Source organism: Mesitornis unicolor, unplaced genomic scaffold (assembly GCF_000695765.1).
Source record: "Mesitornis unicolor isolate BGI_N332 unplaced genomic scaffold, ASM69576v1 scaffold278, whole genome shotgun sequence".
Classification (NCBI taxonomy): Eukaryota; Metazoa; Chordata; class Aves; order Mesitornithiformes; family Mesitornithidae; genus Mesitornis; species Mesitornis unicolor.
Window position 1 is genome coordinate 3528 of NW_010202286.1, and position 27001 is coordinate 30528.

The following is a 27001-nucleotide window of genomic DNA, read 5'->3' on the forward strand; positions in this document are numbered from 1 at the left end:
GCTATATTTGATTATGCAGGTGACTACCAGTTCAGTTAGTAATATCTAACACTTGCTTCTCCCTTGAGGGAAGGACACAAAATGAGCCACTTACAAGAGTACAGAAGGGTCACTACTTTGTCTGCTGAGATGATAAGATATTGCCACTAACAAACCACAAAATATGGAGAAGAGGACTGGAATATGCTGCCCATCCCAAGAATCCTGGAGACAGAAATGAAATGTTAATAAAAAGGAGACAAGGTATGTAACACTTATCTGGCATACAGGAATTATGTTTGTCATAGTAAGAGAATGCAAAAATTAACTGTAATTCCACAAAAATTAAACAGGAGTTTTAGTACAAATATACTGTTCAACATTTATGTGTCTAACTATAGATAAGAAACTCTGACATAATGTACATCCCTTAAGCCTGTACCATCTTAATCATTAAACAATAATTCGTTTTCATAACCCTTATAAAGGATTTCCTGCATTCATTCCTGAGACCACAGGTTCTTAAGAGTTGCATTTAGTCACCTCTTAATTCTGAAAGTTATATGTTTTAACTCAGATTAACTTTTATCTGAATTCAGATTAAACCAGTGGTTTTATTTTCGTTCTCATGACCCAGACTGGGTCTGCAAAGATGAGACAGTGATTGCAAAAGCTTGTTTATCTTTAACATATGTGTTTACGAAAGTCTAATGAGACAAATGCAGAAATCCACAGCAAGCTAATGATGTTCTGTGGCTGACAGCACCATGGGAGTATTTCCTCCAGCAACTTCTTACTCTCTGCGAGACAGCAGAAAAAAGCCAGTCAGCTCGGAGCTGGAAGGCGCACACGCTACAATCAATAGTGAACTGAGAGCATTTGGTTACTGACACAAACCTGAACCAGCACTTCACTGTTCTCAAACAGAATGGCATTTCAAGCAAGGAAAAGCCGATTGGTTTGGGGCTCTTTCTCCCCCTTCCTTCCCCCTTCACTCTACCTTTCAGATTAGTGTCAAAATGAAGATGTGTACCAAAGTGCTTCTTGGTTTCTTTTCAAGTAAAGATTAATTTGAAAAAAAAAACTATTTGTTTCGCAGTACTGGAAAAAATACTCACATGAGCCATTTTGAGAGGTTTAACCAATTCACGATGACTGTGTAGAAACAAGCCACTTAGGGGTTTTTTTTTTTTTCAAAGAACCAATGTAGAATAGAACTGACTGTACATGTCATGTGTTTTTGGCCAAAAAACAGCCTGTTGGTACAGGCACAAATCACACACACTTTTTAAAGGTAAAAAAATCTGCTTCGTTCTCTTTTATTGACATCACAGCTGAGCAAGTATAAACCACTACCAAATCAGACTAATATTTCTAGTTCATTGTCTGCATATTTAAGTATCCAAGATACAAGGAAGCAGAGAACAAAATCCAAAACATTGATATATGCCGAGTCTAACACTTCGCTCACCTTCAGGGCACCATAGCACAGTCCATACAACAATGCTACTGCCACAATACTACAGATAAAACTGTAAAGTGCTGCAAGCAGGCTTGTGGTAGCTGGATATCACAGAAGAGAAAGAAAAATTAAACAGCGTCACGTAATTAGGTTAGAATACAAGATACTTTCGATTGTTATCAGCCCCCGAGTTGCAAACTCCTCTGATATTAAACAAAAAACCCAACCCAGAGGATTCCAACCCAAAGGCAATTACTTGTATGATCTAAAAAGCTATTTACATGCCTTCATTTACCTCCTCATTTATTCAACAGCATTACCATGGGAATGGTTAACAACTGCAACAGAAACCATTCCAGGTAAAAGAAGAGTGTATTTTTTTTGACAGACTTATTAGGACAGTAATTCTATTTCTCAATAATCAGAAGACCTTTAGCCTTTTAAAAAAATATTATTAACATTCTATGTTTAGAGGGTGGGAATACAAATAGCGTCGCTGATAACTAAGAGTGGATAGTGATTAATCACTAGATTTTTTAAACTAGGCTGCTCCTAATTGAATGCTTTTGTCACTGACACAAACACCACCACTCACCATTGCCACCGAAGACGTGAATATCCAGCTGTTCACAGAGATACATCACAAATGTATTCACCTGAGGCAGGAGACCAATGAAGAATACTATAGGGAAACATAGTGTAAACACTACGGAGGAAAATAAACAGTTGGAAAAGTGGTGAATATGAGAAATGTACTCTTCAGTTTTAAGTTCTAGCCTATCTCGCACACCATTTAACTCAACATCACTGAAGTAATTCTGCTATTATTTCTAAGGAAAACCTCAATTATGTAAATCTCTACTTCAGTGACTCGTAACTGAGTATGGAGGTTACACAGACCAGTAGTCAGAACACTTCTTGTGCTTCCATTTCAATCGCTGTCGAAAGAGACACAGGCCAATTCAGGCTTTCTTTTTTTATTTCGCCAAGATCAGCCAAGAGTATTGACCGATTAGAAGATTTCTAAGTTTCCACTCACTGCAATTGGGGCTTATCCAAGCCTGACTGCCCGTCTGGGGTTCCAGGAGCAAGCTAACACCAGCCACGCTGACGTCAGGGAGGCCAAGCATTTCACCTCTGGGTTTTCTGTCACTAACAACGTCTGACAACTTTACCCATTTTCCCACACCACTTCTGGTTGGTGGTTGTTTTTTTTTAATGAAAAATGGGTAACTGTATGAGCCATTCAAACCTCTGCACGTTACAGGACGTAAGAACGCAAAGATAAACAAGTACCACTTAATTATAATACTGTGAATGGTATGTACCTATCATTTACTTTTCATCTTAAGGAATAAAAGATGAGAAATAACAAATCTTTTACACTATCATTAAGTAGTTTGGCCATAATTCACAAGCAGCAGAGTATCGTATGTTCTAGGTTCTGAGGGACAGTACAATCAAACCGTGAAAATAACCCTGACAAAATCTGACAGGTTAGGGATTTTTCACCTGACAGTGTGAAAACAGAAACAATTGGTTATAAAAGTGGAGTGTATTTAGACCAGTTCATCAAAGTCCAGTATGTGCTTTTGTTCCCACAATTTTTCTCCCTTATGCGGAAAAGCTGAGGGAGCTGGGTCTCTTTAGTTTGCAGAAGAGGAGACTGAGGGGAGACCTCATTCATGTTTATAAATATTTAAAGGGTGAGTGTCACGAGGATGGAGCCAGGCTCTTCTCGGTGACAAACAATGATAGGACAAGGGGTAACGGACACAAACTGGAACACAGGAGGTTCCACTTCAATTGGAGAAGAAACTTCTTCTCAGTGAGGGTGACAGAGCCCTGGCCCAGGCTGCCCAGAGAGGTTGTGGAGTCTCCTTCTCTGCAGACATTCAAAACCCGCCTGGACGCCTTCCTGTGTAACCTCATCTGGGTGTTCCTGCTCCGGCAGGGGGATTGGACTGGATGAGCTTTGGAGGTCCCTTCCAATCCCTAACGGTCTGGGATTCTGTGATGTGGGGGACAAAAGACAAAAAATTAATACCAGTCCTCACTTGTCTATTGGCAAGGACACAGCAATTCCATTATCGAAACACAAGGTTTGCCTTGCCCGGCACCTGTGTTGCTCAGGTTGATAGGAAAAATGGCAGCTGAGATTTTCCCTCTGTGCTAACAAAGCACGTCTGCATTTTTGTGATACACGCAGCTTTCTGAAACGGTGCTGCAGCAACATTACGAGTTGCTCCAAAGGCAAGGCTGTGCATGTGTGTGGACGGGGGTACATAGGGGTTTTTTTGTTCATGGCATTTGTTTTGTTGTTTGGGTTGGTTTTCTTTGAAGTGAAGAAGTGAGAGCTATTCTGGCAATCTAATTTTTTATTGGTAGAACTGCTAAGAAAATATAAACCACAGAAGCTGATACCTGGGAAGAACAGTAAAATATAAGGCTCAACAAGCATTCAGAACTCTCGCATTGAGACATTTTAAAAGCTAATCCCACACAGCCTGGTGAAGATGCCCGCACGTCTTTTTTAAACCGGAAAAGACTCTCAAGTACTTTTTCAAAGTAGGTCGTTTTCATTTTCATTGTACAACACAGCACCACCATATAAATTTATGTATTAACTTATGGGGATACCCATACACATTATTGTGATGACTTAAGGTGACAGAAAATGGATGAAGAGACTTCTGAACCTGACTGAGCATGAACAAGGGGAAATGAAGGTAGTTTTGTATCTCAAGAGAGTCGAAGCCATCTGCTGTGTTAACTTCGTTCTCCATCACAGATACAGAATGAAGTCTGCCAGTGCATTAGAAGATCCACAGAATCCATAGAAAAGCATCTTTGGTAATAACTGGACAATACTTTGTTCATAAGTGGCTTAGACATTTACCCTCTGGACATTTAAATTTAAACCCCAATTTACTAGTAGAAAGTCGAAGGGAGAAACAGCATGCGGTATGAAACTCGGGTTGTTCCTAAAATCAAGCAATACAAACTAATTCCCAAAATGCTCAAGTCAGAAATTCTTATTGACCAATTAAAAGTCAAAACTAAAATAAAATTAAAAAAAATTAAAAAGAACCAATACAAAAATTAAGGCCAAGACTTAATTTTTCTTGGGCAGATGACTGACTAAGAACTGGAGGCACGCAGTCATAGTAATTAACTGCTGTAGCATTTCACAGACAGATATCTTGGTACAACTGAAGAGCAGGAGTGTCCAATTTAGAGGAATTCTTACAGATTCTCTTCCCCCTCTAAAGAGGTGATCCAGAGAGGATCACCCAAATCACTTTGCTCCATTCAAGAATATGCACTAAGTCCCCATGATAAGATGGTCTTCAAATGTTTACATTCTGTCTCTTCTTTCTATGGACTCTGCTGTTACTAGTTTCAGTAAATTTTGTAAGCAAACAGGGGAAAGGTTTGTGGTTTGGGCTTTTTGTTGTTGTTGTTGGTTTGCTGGGGTGGGGTGACAGTAGATGCCAGCAGTATTGTGACTGCACTGTGCTGCTCAGAATACAGAAAGTATCTCATATAGCCCAAAACTTTACTTTTTATATTGATGATAGGCCTGTTCTAAGAAACACATTAAATAAGATTTAATCTATAATGCTTTTTAAAAATTGTGTTTAAAAAACTGTTCTACTTGACTGCTAGCACACAAATAAGCTGATTTAAGAGAACTCCTACTCATTTGCCACAGGACCCTCTAGAGACGACAAAAGAATCCAAATCAAAACATTTCTTTAACTACTGAGCAGCCAGGTCCAAGTTAAGAAAAAAGAAGTTTCAGGGATGAGGACTAAGATACCAGGTAATTAAAAAGCTACAAGTACATATATTTTTCCTATGACACCACGCTAGTTGGCATCTCCGCAATTTGTTACAGCAAAGCTACAGAAGGGGAAAATTTTCCCATAAAATTCAGCAAAGCTAAAACTACTCCAAATGAGCTGCATTTAGAAGGTGATGATGCAACAGTGTCATCACAAGATATGATATCATCCACTGTGGTGAAGCAAACAATTCAAATCCATGAAAAGCCACTCACCTATAACTAAGTCCCTGGCCGACAGCAGCAGCAATGGGTTGGTGAAAGCCATTCCATACAACCTGAATCTTGTTGTAGATATGTTCCTGCTGCCATAATCCAACAGCCAAATAAGACCACAACATAAACAGAAATAAACAGGCCTACTATAGGCTATGATACGATTATGACCCTGTTTAAAGAACAAAACAAAACACACATTTGGTTCGTTATTAGCAAAAATAAACAACCCTGTTACTCTTCTGTTACAGAAAACTTCACAACCAAAACAACTGCCATCTCAGCACGTCCTTAAGTTTTGTTCATAAACTTCTTAATGCATTGCCCCGCAGTTGTATCAGATCTTTTCTTTGTGGCTTCGATATAGTGAGGACATAACAGTTAGATTAACTTTGACTAAGTTACGTTTACCCTTACTCTCCACTAAGTTTTAAAGTATGTTTCTTGCAAGACTAAGTGCCAGAGAAACTCTGACTAGACTTTGTAAGAAAGAGAGCATATATTAATTTTGAAGAAAAAGCAATTAAAGTTTATTATTCAGATACTGCTCCTGCTGGGGGAAAGAAAAATAATCTGGTATTTGTGTGTTCATTAGACAACTTATTACCAAAAATAATATGAATGACTTGCTGCAGAGGAATAATACTTTTTCCCATTTTATTCAGGACATAAAAATATCCTGTCTTGGCAATCCAGCAGATGCACAACAGAACACAAACACACTGTGCAATACTAGCACATTAATATTTCCATGCTCAAATGTTAAAGCTCACTGGAGCATTGCACACTCAGCTTAACAGAGTGAAAGAAACGAGGCTGTGTGCACACTAGGATGACTGAACGATCGACAAGACCAGAACGGAAGGTCAAAGCCGTGTCAGTTCACACCAGCAGAGCAAATTACAGCACTAAGAATACTTCTCAGTATAACTGCTTTAATACTAACATTCATCAAAAACCCGATCATGACATGGCTCTAGAGCAAAAGCTAGGCTTAAAAACAGGGAGGACATCATTTGCTAAACACAAAGTGCATGGAGTGAAGAAGTCCTATCAGTTTCCAAGCCTCATGTGCCTTACGAGAGAGCACATAAGAGAAAACCCAAGAAGAACAGATCAAAAAGATCAACTCTGCGTGGCAGTTCTGCACCTGCAGGGTTAGTACAGGGGTATGTGTCCATGACTTACATGTCGAGGGGAAGAAGAATCTGGCTGAACACTCTGAAACCAAAACAGAAAGAGGAAAGTTACCCAGTGTACAGAGAAGTGCGTTTACTGCTCCCCTGCCTGCACAGTCTTGATACAACTCTTATCATAATAGAGTTTTACAACTGTCAAGCCATTTTAGAGCCTTTAAATAGCACCATGTATTAAACCATAAGATCTGTTCCAAGAATATCATGTCTAGCCAAAGTGGGGTTTTGTAACCCCCCTGCCCCATTTTTAGAATGCTTTTTTTAAGCAGTGTGTTATACACTTAAATTTGAAATCTAATTTCCACCCTAGCAGTCTAATCGAGAGAATATAAACAATAATTCTTAATTATAAAAATACCACTAACACTTATCTGTTAAAAACTAAGGTTCTGATTAAAAATATGGTGAGATATGATTGCTTAACGTGAATGCATTGATGTGCATTCACTAAAAAAAACCAAAACAAAACCAGTAAAACTTCCAAGTTCAGTTTGTAGGCTGTTTTCAACCAGCAAGAATGTGCTTCTCTTTAGGGAAGCAAAAAGTGCATGAGAACAACAAATAAAGGGTTGTTTAACAAACATACGTATAACCGCTCTGGTGAAGTGACCTTGTATGACAACCTAGCAAACTTTCCATGAAGCTGAAGTTTACCTATTTCTTTTCAAATGATAACCATGCAGGTTTTCTTCCTTAAAGCTCGAACCAACCTGCAACACCCAACCAAAGTTACTGCTTACAGAAAGTGAAAATAGAAATTAAAGTACCTTCAACAGCGAGTACTGACAACTGGCTATTACCAGGCAGAACTGGAAGACCCAAATATCCTTGAAAAAGCCCTCTATAAGAAGTACAGAGCCCAGAAATGCAACTAGGATAGCTAGGATGACAGCTAACACGTTTTCAAGGATCTCACGATTCCTGTATTAGAAAGAGAAGGGAGGGGAAAAAAAAGGATCATTAAAAGTTAACTATGTCTAGAAAAAGCTGCCAGTGAACAGTCAGGGTCAGAAGTTTTGTAACAAGAGTTATGCTGCTGGTACCAAAAAGTGGTGACGAATAGATTTGAACTTGCATAGACTACACTGCACAGTGGCTTTTAGCAAAGATAGGAGCTACCAGGATTTTAGAGTAGCTCAAAGCAATTAGTACCTTGTGGAATTGAACTTTAAACAGCAGAAGATAACTTCAGAAATAATTCAAATGCTCAAAGGACGGTCTGTAACATCAACTGATATTCGAGGCTCACACAGGATGTCAGAAGTTAACAAGACTCATGCTGCTGGTACCAAAAAGTGGTTACGAGTAGATTTGAACTTGCATAGACGTATACTGCGCAGTGGCTTTTAGCAAAGATAGGAGCTACCAGGATTTCAGAGTAGCTCAAAGCAATTAGTACCTTATGGAATTGAACTTTAAACAGCAGAAGATAACTTCAGAAATAATTCAAATGCTCAACCAAAGGACGGTCTTTAACATCAACTGATACTCGAGGCTCACACAGGATGACTACAAGCCTGTGAGAAGTACATGCATGGTAGCTTATCTGTATATAATCTGTCACTCATTATTTTGTAACGAAGAAACTAATATATGCCAAGTGGAATGAAGGTAATTCTGTACCACATTGGTAGTGTTTAAAAACAGAACTAACAGTATTTCTGCCTGGACAAAACCATTACTATATTGTTAATCTCAGGGAAGTTCATTAGCAAGATTTAAATACTCTATAGATTCCAAAAGCTGGTAACTGGAGGGTCACCCTTGTTATATTCCACTGGGTAAATAGGCTGCAGTATTAGATGATCCTGTGAAACAGCAAGTAAATTCTCTCTACTTGCTGAAATAGTGTAAGTGCATGCCAGGTTCTAGACCTTTTCAGTATTTTTTTTGGAAACTGTTATTTTCAAGCTTTAAAGATTAGCAACAAATCTCTCTTTTTGCCCATTCAAATACATGGCTGCCCCACTCACATTAAGTGAGGAGTTTGAGGTTGTTTTCCTTCTTCGCTTTGCCAGAGAAAAAGGGAAAGCAGCCTTCATTATTACAGAAACCTGCATGTTGTATTATTCTTTCACCTCTCCGAGCACAGTAAATAAGCGCAATTCTCTAAGGATAGCTTTATCTATATTACTCAGTTTAGTTACCATCTTTTAATCTTTACTTTGAGGTCTACATACGAGGATCTCACCTGTCAAATAAAGCCAGAAGAGTTAATCTATCAAAATTGATGCTAATCCAAAGCTTAGGCAGGATCCAAAAGCGATAGTACTGCTTGACTTTTTGAGCTGCTTCCTCTTGAGGCTGCATGTGGTCCTGAAGGTCAGGGCTCAGGTCAATATCTTGCTGCTCCAGCAGATCTGTATCCATGGTTAGCAGCCTGTTCAACCTGATCTGAGGAAGAGAAAGCTAAAAGAAAGTCAGTATTAACAAAACCACATTTTTATTGTATCGCTGAAAGCTGCTTTGGAAAAAAAAAAAGCTATTTTAAAATGACTTGGTTTCTCTTTTGAGAAGTTATATGTTAAACACTGCCAGTTCTCAGGCTTCCACTTACTTTTCCTGTCCTTACCATGGCAAATGAGGAGCACCAGCAGTCATAACAGTTTGCACACAACACGTTTGCTATTTTAGCATATGCCTTACGTCAAATGAAGTACGAACATGCCTTCCAAGCACATTATCCCATTTACTCTGAAAACTTCAAATTTGAAGACAAGTAAACTGATACGTGAACAACGGATACTACAAAAATAATCCAGTCCCGAGCTTAAATCGATTACACCACTTTTCTTAGAGTCAGCTAATCTGCATGCACACCCACGTCAGATGGTTGGATCTGCATGACAAAGCAACATATGCATGCACCAGTGGTCAAATTCAAACTCACTACATTCAGAATATACTCAGACAAACTAACACAAGATGTGGCCTAAGTAGTCACCTACTATTTATGACTGACTGTATGTCTCGCTTAGTTTGGCGTTTGTCACTCCAGAGTTCTCTTCAAATCCCAGTAATATCACCAACCATACTGGACATTTAAGGCGAGTACTCAGAATTCACTACACTATCTGTATGTCCTCTAAATCACTTTATAAATGTTGTTAACAGGCCAAGAAACATCTGAATGCACTGCCTTTTATTATTAAACAGTATCATCTTTAAAACATCAATTAATGAAAAATCTTCACTACCTTTGAAGGAAAAGAGTAAAATGTCACCTTTAAGTGTCAAAATTACTGGGTTTTTATTTTGGTGGTGGGTTTTGATTGGTTTGGTTTGGTAGTTCTAGGGGTTTTTTTGTGGTTTTGTTGGGGTTTTGGGTGGGGTTTTTTGTTTGCTCATTTTTTTATAATTACCGTGAAGTTTAAGGTTCGATTTCTCATTTTTGAAATCTTTTTCTCCATGACTCCTTAAAGCATCAGTGTACTGTAACAACGCTCAGTTGGCTTTTCCTTCTCAGGAAAATACTAACAGAACCAATAAGCAGAAGCACTCCCTTTCTAAAGGGAATTCTAAAACACAAAAAAACCCTAAAAGAAGCTGTGTTAGGTAAGAGGTGCTTTTCTGACAACTTCTTAAAACTTGGTTTCTTAACAGGCAGAATCATAACATGACATCCATTGCACTAATAATAATTTGAGTGGAAATTTCCATTCAGGCACATGGGCTAAGCTTTCAAAAATACCAGATTGCCTTAAAGAGAATCATTCCCTTCAATGGGACCACACTGGCAAACCAAGAGCACATAACAAGTTACACAGCCTCTTGTTTGAAGGCTACATTTTCATGTGGGATGTTGAAAAGAGCCCAGCAGAGCCACAGAGATGCTGGAGGGAGTGGAGCATCTCCTGCTGAGGAGCGGCTGAGGGAGCTGGGGCTCTGGAGCTTGGAGCAGAGGAGACTGAGGGGTGCCCTCATTCCTGGGGATCCATTGGGAAAGGGCAGTGTCAGGAGGAAGGAGCCAGGCTCTGCTCTGGGATGGCCAATGCCAGGACAAGGGGCAATGGTCCCAAGCTGGAGCACAGGAGGTTCAAGCTGAAGATGAGGCCAAAGTTTGTGAGTGTGAGGGTTATGGAGCATGGCCCAGGCTGCCCAGAGAGGTTGTGGAGTCTCCCTGTCTGCAGACACCCAAAGCCCTGGCCGTGTTCCTATGTGACCTGGTCTGGGTTATCCTGCTCTGGAGGGGTTGCACTGGGGGAGCTTTCCAGGTCCCTTCCAACTCCTGATATTCTGGGATTCTGTGAACAGCAAAGTAAGTTCCCCTAGCAGACACCAGGTTTGAAAAGCAAATTCTTGATGAAAAGCATGGCCAGGCAAATGGAGGTCTGCTGCTCCTCTGCCTAATGCTGAATCCGTATTTCATTTTCCCTTCTGATCAGGACATCAGGTTTAGTTTCTTTAGCTTAACTAATATGCCAAGTTTATAATAGTAAACTTTAGTTTCCTAGCTTAAGATTCAGCACCTTAAGAATCATGACCATTCGCACTCTTTTCATGAGACAGCAAGTAAGACTTCAGAATTAAGAGTCCAGGTATGTCTGGACTTGACAACAATTCGCAAGGTTTGAGATCACTAAACTAAGGAATTCTCAAGCTATTTGCAGTAGTACACAGTGTAAGCTTCTGCCTTCCCCTCCTCACTCACTCCTCGCCTGTGAATTCAAGTTTTGTAGATCCCAATGAGAAATGTTTAAATTCCTTTCAGAGAAATAACTGAAGCTTCTCTTGGCCAGAACACCAAATCTGTTCTGCCTGCTAATCTTAGTAATGCACAAGTGAGAAACTGTCCAAGTTGTCCACTCATCTCTGGAAAGCTTTGTAAGGTCTCTCAGAACATCCAATTTCCATGTGATTTTATAAAAACCACTGTTTTAGATCGGAGGAAACCATTTATATTTAAATTTGAGAGTGCTATGCAGAAAGATGAATCTGTACATATATACGAAGACACTGCAACAATAAATAAATACTTTACCTTCAGTTAAACCCAAGCAAAAATCCTTCTTAAGAACAAACTACCACACAGGATGATTAATCAGCGCTACAGAATTGGAAAGTCTTCTGAATTTTTTGCATGCTTTAAAAATAAGTAAGAAAAACTTACTAGATCATGTGGATAAAAGCGAACTGAGGTAGAACTCGATACGTGAGAGTCCGTGTCACTATAAGAACAGGGGAAAGACTTCAGATTATAAAGTTACATTTTATTTCAACAGGCCACTCTAAATTTTCTAGTGTCCCAAATTAATTTTGACTCCTCACAAACTTTATCTAAACATCTTTCTTGAAGTTTTCCCTTTGATCATATATTTTAAACACAGATATCCACTTCGTCTTGGATAAATTCTGTAACTACAGTAAATCAGGAGACTCTTTACCCTTACCCGTGGTACAATTTTCTCAACACCTTGTCCCCAAGTTGTCTAACAAGGGTTATCAAGATACTAATTACTTCACTTTGGAGCAGGGGGGAAGGAAAAAAATGAGATGTTTAATAATTTGTTAGCTACTGATGTGTAAACACACAGCACGTAACTAAAGGAGTACAGAGTCCGCTCTGTGTCCACAGAGTTTGTTAATTCTATACTGTTTTCACCAAGGTTCCAAAACTGCCAAAAATATTACACAGTTAACACAAGCATACTGAGTCACTTAATCCTAAATTGCTTTGGAAAAACAACTTGAAATAAAATTACATCTCAGGTAAGAAGACCAAAATTACTCTGCAATTTCCATTCATTAGAGATGAGGAGAAATTTTATCTTACTGTATGAGAGTCCATATCCAACCACTGCTTTTTTTCCCCCAATTTGGGATAGCTTTTGGATGTTTGATTTCCATGTCTATCACATGGCTGTAAGACTCGTATCAAAATTTATGCAACTTTCCTTCAGTTCCTTGCCTTAAGATAAAAACATTCTTGTGTTACCAGTTTTACTTCACTGCAACTCAAGTATTCCCTAAAGGTGAGATCTGATTCTTTGGATGTGGCCAGCTTGTTTCTTCCATGAGCACAAATAACATCATCACAGCAGCCATCAGCAAAGCCATTGCATCTGAAACATGCAAGCGCTAGAGGCAGGCACTGGCAGCTTTGTGCAAGGATTACAGAACTTTTTGGCAAAGTTCAGCTCTACAAAAGGCACTTGCACACTTTCACCAGAGAGTTGAAGATGGGAGCTTTTACATTCATTACTCCGTAATTCCAATAGCTATTCCACCTACACGTGGTAGGAATCTGTAGCACCCAGCATGACGCAAGAGCTTCAGAGCAATTCTATGTGGTGAAGTGGATTGAGGGTCGGGGGGCACAGGAGGATTTGTGTTGGTTTTGGTTCTTCTGCCTCCTGTCCCTTCAGAGAAAGAAAGGGCATCTTTCCAAAAGCAGATGAACTTTCCAGTTTGTAGCTGGCTATTCCAACTGTAAGTCAAATTTTAACCTCAGGCATGTTAACACCTCCATGTGCTGTCTCATGCCATCTATGGATTTCAGAACAAAATTTATCAGTTTACATTTGCTTCACAATTGGAAGTTCCTTTGTAAATAAGTGAATAGTTATCATGGTCAGCCACCACCTACTTCCTCAAAACCTAGGTTAAATCCTTTCAGAAAGACTTGCTGTAAGCCAATCAATTTGTCAAGTTCTCAGTTTGGACATTTATTTCTTAGGCTAACGGTAGTCTTCATTTTCTGAGATCTAGTTAAGTGGAAAAGATTATTTATGGAGTCGGTGTCATCTTCAAGTAAAAATCACTTAGGTTTCAAAAGTAAAAGCACATGGGTGTTTTACATTGGGGGGTTTTTTGTAGTCCGTACTAAATTATCTTTTAAAATCAAATTGAAAAGATTTTGTTACAGTAAGACAAGAATCAGCACTCTGGACTGGCCTTCACACACACCAGATGTTGGATGCTCTTCTTGCAGCTGGCTCAAAGTTCACAAGTGACATGTCGCAGCCCCCTGTCTCGTAGAGCGTAGAACTGAACTTACCTGTTGAAGAAAAGGTCAAAAGCAGGTCAAAATTTCATTGTTTCTCATCCCACTGGCACTAGTTTCTATTTATTAACTTATTACCGAGATCAATTTAGATATCTAAATTTACATCAATGTCAGAATATAAAGTGTAATTACACATTAACGTGCCACTAGTGCAGTCAAGACATTAGCTACTCAGTACTGCTTCATACTGTTTTACACGACATGTATACAGTAAACTGTGATACTAAATTTTAAGAGTTCGTATTTACAAGATGGCACCGTTAACATAACAACACAAGGACAATGTGAGCCTTTCCTCCACCCCCTGCAAACTTATGAGAATAACCAGGCAAACAACTTGTGATGACCAGCTTGGTCCGTTCTTCCCTGCCTCCTCCCCCCCAGGCAGAACAAGCAGTAAATCATTCACTATCAGCATTTAAGAAGCATGGCATTCAGCTAAAATTCTTTTGAGAAGCACATGTCTATTTGAAAAGAAACACAACGAGTGAAAGAAGTGGCCAGAGATGCTTCAGAAGCTGTCACCTCGAGAAAAACTGAAAAGGGAATGGCAGGCAGAGATTTCTTCTACAAGCCAGAAGCAAACACTTCAGCGTAAGAACAGAAGACTGCAAACTAACTCCTCACATAAACCATCTGGAGTTACTGGAACTCCATTAACTATCATTTTCTAAAGTTGTTAATAAAAGCCTTTTGAATTAACAATATCAAGCTACTCCTAAACATATAATTAACGAAAAAGTAGCCATAGATTGTAACTCAAATGATAAACTACCTTCCTCACACTATGGTGGTTTTGTAGTGCCCTTCTCCCACAAGAGTCTGACCAGAGAGAGAAGCGCTGTAACTTCCCCCAGAGGTCAGGGTCAATGTATTTCAGCTCTGAATGCAGGAAGCTGATTTTGAAACTGTGATCTCATATGAAATGTTCTGCCAATTTCTCCATCTCCTCTAGCTCAAAGCACTTGCTGAGCCATGATGCAAAGCATGTAATATTTTAAGATCTGCTTATACAAAACAAAAAACCCCCACTTTGGAGCATCTGAAGCAAAGCCTGTGTGAATCTCAGCCGCACGTCTTGTGGCTCTTTCTTCTTCAGTTGATACAGGTTAACAAGCAGTCCAAGGAGAAACACCTAACAAGATCAGAGCTTCCAATCTTCCCCTGTCTGCAAGAATCTAACCTGCTTCTGCTACAGTGGCTTTTTATTTAAAAATAACTAACAAAACACACTGTGATCCTGCTGCAGCTTCTCTTCAGACCCACAGACAATTAAGTTGGAGTTAGAAGTGTTTGAAAGCAAGGTTAAAAGCTTGGAACTGAATGATCAAAATGGGTGAAATTAAGGAAAAATACTGGTATATTCAAAGTGTCTTCACAACACTTTCTACCCTCAAAGGGAGCACTGCAGACTGACCAGACACTGCAGCCACACTAAGACCAACCACTCTGACCAGTGTGCATCAGAGCTCAGCAACGCTCAGCTCTCACTATTTAATTACAACTGCTACAGGTATTTGTAAGGAAACAGAAGTAGAAAGTTCACTTGTTAGTGTTTTTTGTCCTCAACAGTTAAGATTTGAGTGAAGCACTTTAAATATCCTTTGGCTTTTAATGCTCAGTGAAGAGTTGATACTGACATTTGAAATTTAAACTAGTGCAAGAATTCAGGAATCCTCCTCCCACACCGAATAAAAAACCTCAGTTACACAAGGCTATTTCTCAAAAAAGTTTTCAACAGCAGATATGAAGGTACTGATAATACACTTGAGGTTCTAGTCAGGACAAAATGATGCATAACTTATTACAGAGAAATCTTCCATGCAAACAAACCTTAAGAGAACCAAGCACGTTTAGGTTAAAATCTTCAGGTTTTGCACTATTGAATTGAGAGTCTGGAAATTAAGCTTCCTGATTTTTAAATAAATGAGACTAGAATATACTACTTGCAAGATGTAATTTCCCCATTCTCTTGGGCTGACATAATACATCAGGTATTTGTTTCGAAATAAGTTTACTCAACTGTTACACTCAAGTGTCTGAGAAGGGCCTCAAACTATTACAATAATTTAGCATAAACCATTTCATGTTTGAAAAATATCTACGGTTCCCCAACATTCGACTCATGTTTGAAACTGTGAATATTGACTGCATTAATGTTGCTGCTATAGGCACTGCATGGCTATGGTGGGTTAAACCATCCCTGATTAACAGAGACATAACAAACAGACAAAACAATGCCAAACGTTTACACAGAAGCTACAAAACAGACTCAGGTTTTACCACACTTGTCATTCATTCCCCACTACTTATGTAGACTTTCAATAGGAAGTCAGCTCTGTCAAGAAATGCATGGCTTCTCAATAAAAACAAAGTTTCCTGTCCTCCTCCTCTGTTTTTAAATATCAAAAGGCTCTCCAGAAAAGCCTCAACTCATCTGAGGCAGAAGAGAGAACAGGACTGTTCGGTGCCACTGAGGATGCAAACCCTGGAGTGCGACTGGAGAAGCTCCAAAGTCCCTTCAATTAAATCGTTTTGCACTGTGTGAAACAGCAGCAGCTCCCACACAGCGCTCTCAAACTGAATGAGGGATCCCAACGCTCCAAGATTCAATACCTATGGATATACCCAGCATTTTCAGTTACCCTTTATAATCTTCTCTCTCTCCTATTTCTAGCTCTCCCACAGCGTTCTCTGAAGTATTTTTAACACAACCGCACTGAAGAGGCTCAAGTTTTTCTTTCTCTAGGGACTGCAGTTCTATCAAGCTGTGAACAAATGGAAGACTGAGAAGTTTATTTTTCAGATCTAGGAATACAGCACATAGCGTGTTTGTCCACTAAACAGAAATGCTTGCAACTTGTCCCTCCTCACCCCACTCAAAGGGAGAGCCACATGTTCACCAAGTCAAGTCACCCAAACAATGTTCTATTCGGACCAGGTTACAAAAACACCACCAAGTCATTGATACTGAGGCACACAAATCCAAAACACACCTTTGCTCTGACACGAAAAGAGGAAAAGACCAATGTACCTCCTTTGAAACAAGCTGACTTGTGTCAAAAGACAAAAATACCTCATCACCAATGACAGAGACGTACACAGAACAGTTCACGCTGCATGAGCTGCTGTCCCCAGAGTCACGGGAACCAAGGACAGCAACAGACTGATGAAACCTGGAACATTTAAGTGGCTCGGGATCCAACTCAGATGGTGCTCTGACCAAGCTGTCTGCAGCACATTTCTCATTTTCCCATCTAACAAATACTGTTTTGTTTCAAACCTCTCAAACTAGTTCTGAAATCTGCTAACATGTCGAAGCCTATGTGATCACTAGGTCGTTAAGACACAGTAATCTACTACTTATGACAATGTTTTTTAAATCCTAGTCAGCAAGATGAACAAAGCCATTGGTACATGAATACTCCAGAGCATGCAAGGAGCTATCATTTCCAAAGGTCAAGATTTCACCTTCAGCTGCAGTATGAGGAAGTTTTCAGCCAAAACACTTCAAAGCAGTTGATTTTTCATTTCTACATGAAGTTTGTCAGAAAAGTAACTTACCTATCATGCAGAATTCCAGACTACAAGGATATTTTCAATAGAAACAATGGGGAGCATTTCTTTTCTACTTGTTCCTTTGAAAATACTCCCCCACACACGTCAAATAAATTAAGTCTACTAATTATAAAAAGGTAATAAGGAACTGATTCTAAATTGGTTTTTGTCAAATAAGTGATCAGTGTATATATTTATATTTAAAGTTTTGATCTTCAAGACAATCTGCCTGTATAAATTAAAATGATTATCACTTCTATACAAGTGCTACAACCACAAGTCCAAGTCAGCAGCATAACTGTATTATAAAGCTCCAGATGATCAGTTGTTTTTAATCTTAAAAGCAATACTCCTCAAAAAAAACAAAAATCACCTAGCTGAGGACAAGAGGCTGTTATTTTAACCCAGTTTCAGAAACTGGGCATCTGTTCTGGTTAACTCAGTACTTCGTTTCCTAATTACTTCACAAGTTGTAACACGTACAGCCTTCATGGCAAGGACTGAAAAATCCTACTCACCACCTATGTGTCTCAGAAATCAGATATCAGTGAGAATAAAGAGCATCAGTACTGCCACACTGGAGACTACCATTCACCTATGTCACAGTGTACATTTTGCTGCTTTCTAGACTCATATCACATTAATCCTGCCTATAAACACCGCATTTGGTCTGTCACCTTTCCTTTCTGTCCTGTATTCTTCCTACGATTTACTTCACGTTTACTGCCCTACATTAAGCTCCTTTTCCATCCTTTCAAGTTCCTTCTCCCTTGATAAAAATCTTTCTACTTTGAACCTGGAAAACTAAAGATAATGTCTCAAAGCATCTCTTGCCTTCCTCTCAGGACAACGCACAGTTAAAGATGACTGCAGAGTCACCAGAGTGGATGCAGGCTAGGTACAACACAGTAAGGGTCATCCTTCATAAAACAAGCCACCAGAATCAAGCTAACAGACATGAATATTTAAAGCAAACAAACAAACAAAGAGAAATTTGGTGTCTTTTTAAGAGCTGCAGCTTGACATCAACACACAAATGGAAAGAACGTAGAAGCAGATACTTCATTGGGACACAAAAAAAGGAGTTCTAAATGTGGGGGCTTCTCATATAAATTAACACATGCCCTGTTTGTCTTCCAGAAGAGTTGGACTATGCTAACAGAATTTCATTAAGAAAAGACATTCTTATACGCAATGGACAGAGAGAGATAATCCCATCCACTGCACTTGTCACTTGTATTTTCAGTTGCTATAAATCAGGTTTTGTTTCCCTATCTCTTCCCCAGCCTTTATTTTCAGCACTTTTTCTGTCCTGGGCGGTCACAGTGATTTCCACAGTGACAAAGAATTGGTCATATCACCTGCACCGGTTTGATGAGCATCAGAATGAAAGCTAAAGAAAACACAACCTACAACCCTCCCCTATTCCCAAACCACACAAAACCTCAAGGAAAATAGCAGGGCCATCTTTCACTGTAAGGTGACTTGGGACAACAGAACAAACCCAACAGCCTTAGACTCAGGGAAACCAGAGCAGTAGTGTTACTTCGTCATTCAGGATGACCATGAGCCAGCACTGTGCCCTTGTGGCCAAGAAGGCCAATGCCATCCTGGGGTGTATCAGGAGGGGGGTGGTTGTAGGGCAGAGAGGTTCTCCTCCCCCTCTACTCTGCCCTGGTGAGACCACATCTGGAATATTGCGTCCAGTTCTGGGCCCCTCAGTTCAAGAAGGACAGGAACTGCTGGAGAGAGTCCAGCGTAGGGCTACAAAGATGATGGAGGGAGTGGAGCATCTCCCGCGTGAGGAGCAGCTGAGGGAGCTGGGGCTCTTTAGTTTGCAGAAGAGGAGACTGAGGGGAGACCTCATTCATGGTTATAAATATTTAAAGGGTGAGTGTCACGAGGATGGAGCCAGGCTCTTCTCGGTGACAAACAATGACAAGACAAGGGGTAATGGGCACAAACTGGAACACAGGAGGTTCCACTTCAATTGGAGAAGAAACTTCTTCTCAGTGAGGGTGACAGAGCCCTGGCCCAGGCTGCCCAGAGAGGTTGTGGAGTCTCCTTCTCTGCAGACATTCAAAACCCGCCTGGACGCCTTCCTGTGTAACCTCATCTGGGTGTTCCTGCTCCGGCAGGGGGATTGGACTGGATGAGCTTTGGAGGTCCCTTCCAATCCCTAACGGTCTGGGATTCTGTGATCCCTGCCTGAGGATTAAACAAACAAAAGAACATCCCCACAAACCAAACCAAACCCAAACCCCACAACAAACCATGTAGCAGTTATAAGGAAAGATAGTCTCCCTGCTTGTCACGCCTGGTAAAGGAATGATGCCTGTCAAAGCTTGTACCACACTGCCAGCTGTTTGACTCTAACAAGAGATGGGATCTGTCACACCAAGCCTGCTCCACAAACTAGAAAATTTGATTTTCCAAAAAATCATCAGAACAGATCTTGTCAATAATGGCTGCTTTCACACATGGAAGGTTTCTCAACAGATGCTCAGAGCTTCTAACCAGGAATAAATCCCTATTATACATCAGATTTGTAACTGAGGAGATCCTGGAGGTTTTGTGCCTCCCAAAGACAATGTGCTGTCCTGTATAACTGTTAGCACAGGTCACAAAAAATGCAGACTGATGTAGCTATATAAACTTCTGAAGACTCCAATACACGCTAAGTGCAACGAATACACCTTTTCAGAGTGCCTGAATGCAATGCTGATTTCTTAAATGATCCACTTTGATTTCTACTACAACACAGTAACAAGTTCTTAAATAACTCATTTAACTAGACTGCGTATTAAATACTGAATTCTATAGAACTTGATTGCATTATTTTTTGTAAGATGAACCAAATCCTTCAAACACAATAACGGTGGCTTCAAGAACAATCTCGACATTAACCTGGGATAGCTATAACCAGTATATCTGAATTTCAGAGTTAGAGTCCAACAGTTGTTTTTTTAAAACATGAAAGGAGTTTAAATTAAAGAAATCTGTAGTTTCATGTGCTAAGCTTTCATAGTTCAGAGGTATTTAGAAGCAATGATCATTTTCTACCTAAGAACTAGAAAAGCCACAGACTACACCAAAAGTTATCAGACAAGTAGACTGTGTGTATTTAGCACAACTGTAGGTAAATTTTATGAAACACCTCCGAGAGAATTAGGGTTGTTTTCAGTTTTGCTCATATTAATTTTTTCCTTATATTGCAGCCAGATGGTGCAGAAGAATGGAAACTTGTCAGACAAACTTGCATTTAAAGCGCAGCCTGGCAACTCTCAAAGTCTTCCCCACTGGTGGAACACAACAGGAATTCCCTTCTCTTTAAGTACTGGGTTACACTGAGGTCTGAAACAAGTGTTTTGTCAGTGTTCTGAGCTGACCTGAACTTTAAGTTAAGTTCTTACAGCTGACATCTGCTTAAAATACTGTCACCAGTAACTGGCATTTCTAAAGATGACCATTTGAATAATCTGAGGAAGAATTCCATATTAATGCTGAAGTCGTAAGTAATTCAGGCCATGCACAGAGAGCTGCAGAGATCCCTGCCAGGAATTCTTCCACGTCTGCCCATGCACTACGGTGACACAGGGAATCAGTCACTTCTTATGAACACCTTGACTTCCTCCTCCCTGGCAACTTTATTGGCTGCATAGAAGTCAATAAATAGTTAGGAATACTACATAAAATGGATCATGAAGAACTAACAGGCACTGTAAGGCTCCATGAAATGATGGTATTTGATGTAAGAAAGAGTCCGTATTTTCTTCCAATCTCAAGCTCCTAAATTAAAGTGTGCATGAAAAGTAAAACCCTCATTTACAGGAAGATTTCTTTTTTTTAAACAGCAGCTAAGCAAGACTCATCTGAAGATGTAAGAAATCCTAGGGACCACAACAAATATTATTTTCAGGAACCAGAAGTTCCTCAAAGTTGGTCTCAGTCTCTGCCCAACGACCTGCGACAACGCAAGAAAACTTAAATAATGTAACAGATGTAATGCATAAGTCATAAAAGCTCTCACACCATCACTGCTTGTATCTATGCATCATTAGAGGGCACTTGTTAGAGAAAGGGCCTGGAAAGGGAACTGTGAAAAGGCAAGGGATTTATGAGCAATACGGCCTTCTACGAAACGCACCTACAGGACTCAGAAACAAAGCTCAGGTTAGCTGATTTTCACTGCATCATCACCGACACACGTGCTGTATTTAAAGTGCCATGTCACCAAGGTTACATAAGGCCTGCATACCAAGTTCATCGTGCAAACTGCTACCGCCTACAGCAGATGCAGTGGCATGTGACGCTTCTAAGTGGACACTCCCATTTCTCACCAGCAAGGAGGCGCTAGCGCCGAGCACAGCTGCCTGGGAAGGGGGGCGGGACTGCACTCTGACCTGGGAGGAGGGCTGCTGGCCTTGCTGACCATCTTGAAGGCTACGAGAAAACACGCATTGGGGACACGTTACTAGGAAGAAGAGGAAAAAGAGCTAGAAGTGAAGCAAAACAAGGTGTTTTTAGTTTAAAGAGGAAAACTAAACAAGTATAGCATTAAAAAGCCACTTACTAGGGGTTAAGATAACCCGTGAGTTCTGTATAACAGAATACTTGGACACTGCTTATGTCAGTAACCTACAGATAACAGTTCTCCCACTTCTTAAAAGCAGTATTGCTTTCTAACATCTCCCCAGGTCACCCTCTCAAGTATATTCTCATAAATCTTAATTTGTGGCTGCAAAAGCAACTTACTGCTGGTTAGTCGAATTGCAGACAACCTGAAGTATCACCCACACACAGGAGTGACTATTCTGCTCTTCTCACAACACCTTTCTGCTCACTGAGGTATGACTCGATCAACTGTTTAGTTGCCCACTTGGTTGGTTGTTTTTAGGCACAAGAACATCACCTTTCTAGCTATTAATCTAACTAGAGTCTTTAAGCTTTGTTAGTAGCCATATGCTGCCAAAGACCTTGTAGATAACTGTAGTTAAACGTCTGGATTCAGTCTTTTTTTGAGCTTGTTAGGAATGCTCGTAACAAAATAACAACTGGCAGAAGTGTGAAGTCTATTTTGAAGTTATTGCAACAGCACGGCAAAAGTTTTATTACTTGTTATTACAAACAGAAAGAAAGTTCTCCTACACCCTGGCACATACCTGCACCAAACCCAAGGTTTAAAAGCCAAGTTGGTCTTCAGAGCAGTTTGTGAAGTTTACAGCCATATGAGCAGACAGCGTTTGAAAATGTCAGGTCTCCCTTTTCACAGCCTTCTCATTGCAAAACTATTTTATAGAGCTATTTAACAGAGTTAGATTTTTTTTTAATAGCTTGTTTAATATTAAACATGGCAGAGGATGAGGCTACATGACCTTTTCACTTGTATACCACATCTACTTTGCAAGTTTAGTGTTTCTTTACTATCCTTAATTTTGTGCCTTTAAAGAAGTTACACGTCACAGCTGTCAGCTGCGATGAAATTAAATAATATTTAGATAAAGAATTTCTGTTTTACAGACTACAGAAAACAGCTTGAACACTTTTGAAAAACCACCTATCATCTGTTGCTTTTAACACTGCACTGCTTACAGTGCAATGCTACCAATGGCAAGTAAGGCAGCTGAAAAAGCAAGGTCTTGCTAAGAGCTGAGGGGTGATATCTTTAAACAGGATTTTCTAGAACATCTACTTTTCAGTTCCTTTGTTAGAGCACCACTGGAAAACAAAACACGGATAGAAGAACAGGTGTTGAGAAAAGCTCATGCAAAAGAAAGCAGACATGCACACAGCTCGGGAGGTAAAAAACTGAAACTCATACTTCACTGTCTTCTAACATATTTAAATCTGAGCTTTAAGTTTGGTGTTTTACTGCTGCACACAAGGCTTTCAGTGAGCTACATGGCAACAAAAGCCCTAAGGAAGCTCACAGATGTGCCAGCCTTCATTGTCTCCCTTAAGTATGATCAGCCACACCAAAGCAACGCTAACCAATGCTGCTCTCCCTTCAACAGCAGCCACCTATCAAAAGGTACACACAAAGCTGCCCTTTCAGTGGTTATAATAATGTAATAATTTAAAAAACCCTAAAACACTGACATTAGCAGATTGCACAGATACGCACAAGATATATTTATTCACTGCCTAATTAGTAATTATGAAGTTAAAATTCTGCTTCAGACACCGACGTTCTCATACCAGACACACACGCACATGCCACTGACCACAGCCGTTGCCAATGCACACTTACACTGACAGTGCCCAAAGTAACGCTGACCTTTAGGAAGAACAAAAACGGGGGCGATTGATTTTTTAGCAGTGGGTTTTGGGGCTTGGGAGTTTTTGGGTTTTTTATTTGTTTGATTTCAAGTTTCTCAGGCAAAGTACTCATGTGAACCTGGCAGGATTTACTAGACTAGGTGTTCCATCACTGCCCACCATTGCCAAACATGCACATATATAATGCCACTGTCTCTTTTACTAAACATCCCACAGAGGAAATGAAAAGTAATTGCAATAATGGACAGGAACTGGCTGAACTCAACAGGTTCTAAGGGAACAACCACACGACATCCAATTTTATGCCAGAATTAGAAGATTAGAAGATTAAAGTTTTGCTGGCAAGAGTAAGAAAGAAGGAACATCAGGGCAACTAAAGATTAGTGTATCTCATACTGTCAGAAGTTGAACATCTGAAGTCACATGAATTTGCAATGAGGAACTAGACTGGGGCAGCTCACCACTGGCAAACACAAGTAATGCCAGTACAGCTGCAGTGATCTTTTTGAAAAGATTTTGGTGGTAAATAGATTAATAATAATCTGTATTTCTTCACATTCCTTCCTTATGCACAATTTTATTTTAAAAAAAAAAATAATCTTTCCAGCAACACAGAATTTAAACTGAAATCAAGACTACTTCTAGACTATTAAGCTAGAAATCAGAACAGAGATAACTACAATTTTTCAGATACGTTCCACAGCTGGTAGCTCAAAAATGGAATTCATGTCAAAGTAAATGAGAAAGCTCCTTGGTGTTTGGTTGGACTGAGGCGATTTAACTCCCCTCCAAGGGGCACTCAGTTAACATCACAAACAACTCTTTGGGCAAGCTGTATTCAATCCTGAACATATGTTTATAACACAAGTACTTTAGATAAAGTATGTCTGTGTCAGAGAAAGCAGAGCTATGGTTCGGTATGGGGTTTTTTTGAGGGTTTTTTGTTTGGTTTGGGTTTTGTTGTTTGTTTGTTTTTGTTGTTTGTTTGTTTTTTAAATTTGGGAATGATCAAATTCAGGTACCTGGATGATACATAGAGGAAATACAAGGCTAGACTATTTGATCTCTTTTTTCACCCTTGAACATCTTGTCTCATTAAGAAGTTACTTCCACCAACCTCAGTTTTCTCACGATCCCTCACTGAAGTCCAGCGTAAGCCACGGGAACCGCAACGGCTGCAGTAGCACGTGAAAATGAGGCAGCTCTCAGCCCCAGCGTAAAACACTCCTTTATTTGCCCTACTCTCTACCAGTTTATGAGAAAGAAAACTCACTGTTCTCTGGCTAATGCACAGTTAAGGAGCTCCAATTAGTCTGCATTGATTCTTATGAGCCAATATACAAAACTATACTATCGCCCTTTAAAAAAAATAAAATACCAGACTCTTATGAGCCAATATACAAAATTATACTATCGCCCTTTAAAAAAAATAAAATACACACACACACACACACACACATTAGAAGCAACTGAATGCAATGGAAAGTAGAGCAACAGTGATCTAAGAGGAGGCAAAGTTTTAGCATCCCTTGCTATGAACTAAATCACTAACTTAAATTTGAACGAGCTACCTTCAGCAAGACCAGAAGTTTAACAAAAAGTTATGTGAAATGATGCCATTACTGCTGCCCACTGTGCTAGCCAGCAAAAACACATCTAACTACTTTCAGTCTTTCATATGGCAGAGGTCAGTCCTTCATTTGTTAGATTTTAGGTACCAATCTTGCAAACCTCCTGTCTGAGGAAAAGTTCAAAACTTCATTCTTGACTACTTCAGTGGTGCCACAGAGATGGCACAATTCCTCCCCCATCCTCCACTGCAAAGTATTTTCTTTTTATTTGCTCCGTTTCTACAGCTTTTTCCAGTTAGAAAATATCACAAGTATTCCTGAAACACAAAAGCAGACTGCCCCTATTATTAAAGGATAGCTCAGCATACGAGAGAAGATCATTAAGAATACACAACACATACAATTATTCCTGTGTATTTATCATCTAGCTGGAGGACACACAACATATACAAATATTCCTGTGTATTTATCATCTAGCTGGAGGAAGAATTACTTCGGTACGTATGGGACACTGTTCCTTCCTCTACAGGCAACGTTCTGCTTGCCTCTCCAACACCGTAAGTCACCACAGGATTGAAAGATTTTTTAAAAGTAAGTTTAAAAATACATTGTGGTTGCTGCTTCTACTGTTTAAGCTGACAGACCAAAGAGCTGCTGTATGTAACACATCACTGGGTTCAGTGCTGTTAACAAATGGACCAGTGAAGGCTGGAGACCCCTGGGATCCATGTACATCGTACATTTTAAACAATCAGATTGCATACTGAGCAATACTGTGCATTCTATAACAAAGCATCACTATTACTTCATGATTTCTCTTGTGCTGCAATAAGCTGCAGGATGTTCATACAATGGTTTTTCTGTATTCTAGATCTGGAACCTTTGCACGTATTATTTAGCTCTTCATAAATGTTTTATTACACTTATCTCTCGCTATCTACAAATGTGATAAGTGATTACAGCACCAGACCCTAACGGTTACTTTCTTAAACAAAAGAAAACCAAACTGAGGAGTGGTGATTAATATTTTCTTGGGTTTCTCTCCTTGCTCAAAAGCAAACGTTTCTAAAGCTTTTGGATAAAAAACACTGAGTCCAAGTCTGTTGGCATTAGTTCATCTTGCTATCAACCTGAAATCAGCTATAACATGTTAGAGACTGGCTTTCCTGATCATTTTGAAAATAGTGCCACATAGACATGCACAATTCAACAAGCCCACAGTGACATGCAGTGACAGCTCAAGGAGGTTATGGTGGGGAAGGAAGTAAAAAGTGCTTTTCTGGCAACACCGGTGGGCGTGGGGAGAAGTGGTCTGCTGCATGCATGCTAAATATGGTGGAACATTTAGATACCCTACCTGAGGGGTGATCCGATGAGCAATGTAGGAGGGGTAGGGTTACTCCCTGCATTGTGCCGGCGTCGTACTGCCTGACGCCTAAATGTGCTGCGTTCACGCCGAAATGTGACAGTCTCCTCGCTGGCTTGTGCTGCTGCATCAAGACAGACTTTAGGTCAAAGAAGAACCCATCCTAGTTACGTACACAGTAACTTAAGACTCCTTTCTTCCCCCTGACCCTCCCCAAGTTAACGAACTTGACTTGCAACAACACAAGTAGCTTATGCACCGACTGTTCAAATAACCTGCCTGGAGACAGGATCACAACACACAATTACCAGGAAAAACTTGGGTGGGTGGGTGCTTGGGGCACGTGCTCTTGAATATACGGCTTACGTTTTTTGTCCCCCAACCCCCAGATCCAAATAGCCAGGTTGCAAAAAAAACCCCAGGACATCCCAAATCTCTTCCATTTACACAGGGCAGGAAGAGACAAGACTGATCATTTTTCTCATTTGATAGATCATTAAAGAAGCCTAAAGGACAAGCGA

General features: G+C 39.9%; 1 protein-coding gene across 1 annotated transcript in view; it reads right to left on the minus strand.

Moving 5' to 3' along the window:
* LOC104545239 (pecanex-like protein 1) overlaps positions 1 to 27001 on the minus strand; it is a gene marked incomplete at its 3' end in the record, with an annotated part of 55296 nt that overhangs the window by 3346 nt on the left and 24949 nt on the right. Inside the window, exons 6-16 of the mRNA XM_010190328.1 lie at positions 26472 to 26604; positions 21523 to 21707; positions 13607 to 13697; positions 11811 to 11868; positions 8892 to 9109; positions 7468 to 7621; positions 6693 to 6725; positions 5505 to 5676; positions 2037 to 2147; positions 1451 to 1542; positions 95 to 204 (exon numbers count right to left, since the gene is read on the minus strand). Coding sequence (XP_010188630.1) covers positions 95 to 204; positions 1451 to 1542; positions 2037 to 2147; positions 5505 to 5676; positions 6693 to 6725; positions 7468 to 7621; positions 8892 to 9109; positions 11811 to 11868; positions 13607 to 13697; positions 21523 to 21707; positions 26472 to 26604 — 1357 coding nt within the window. The remainder of the gene's footprint in view (positions 1 to 94; positions 205 to 1450; positions 1543 to 2036; positions 2148 to 5504; positions 5677 to 6692; positions 6726 to 7467; positions 7622 to 8891; positions 9110 to 11810; positions 11869 to 13606; positions 13698 to 21522; positions 21708 to 26471; positions 26605 to 27001) is intronic.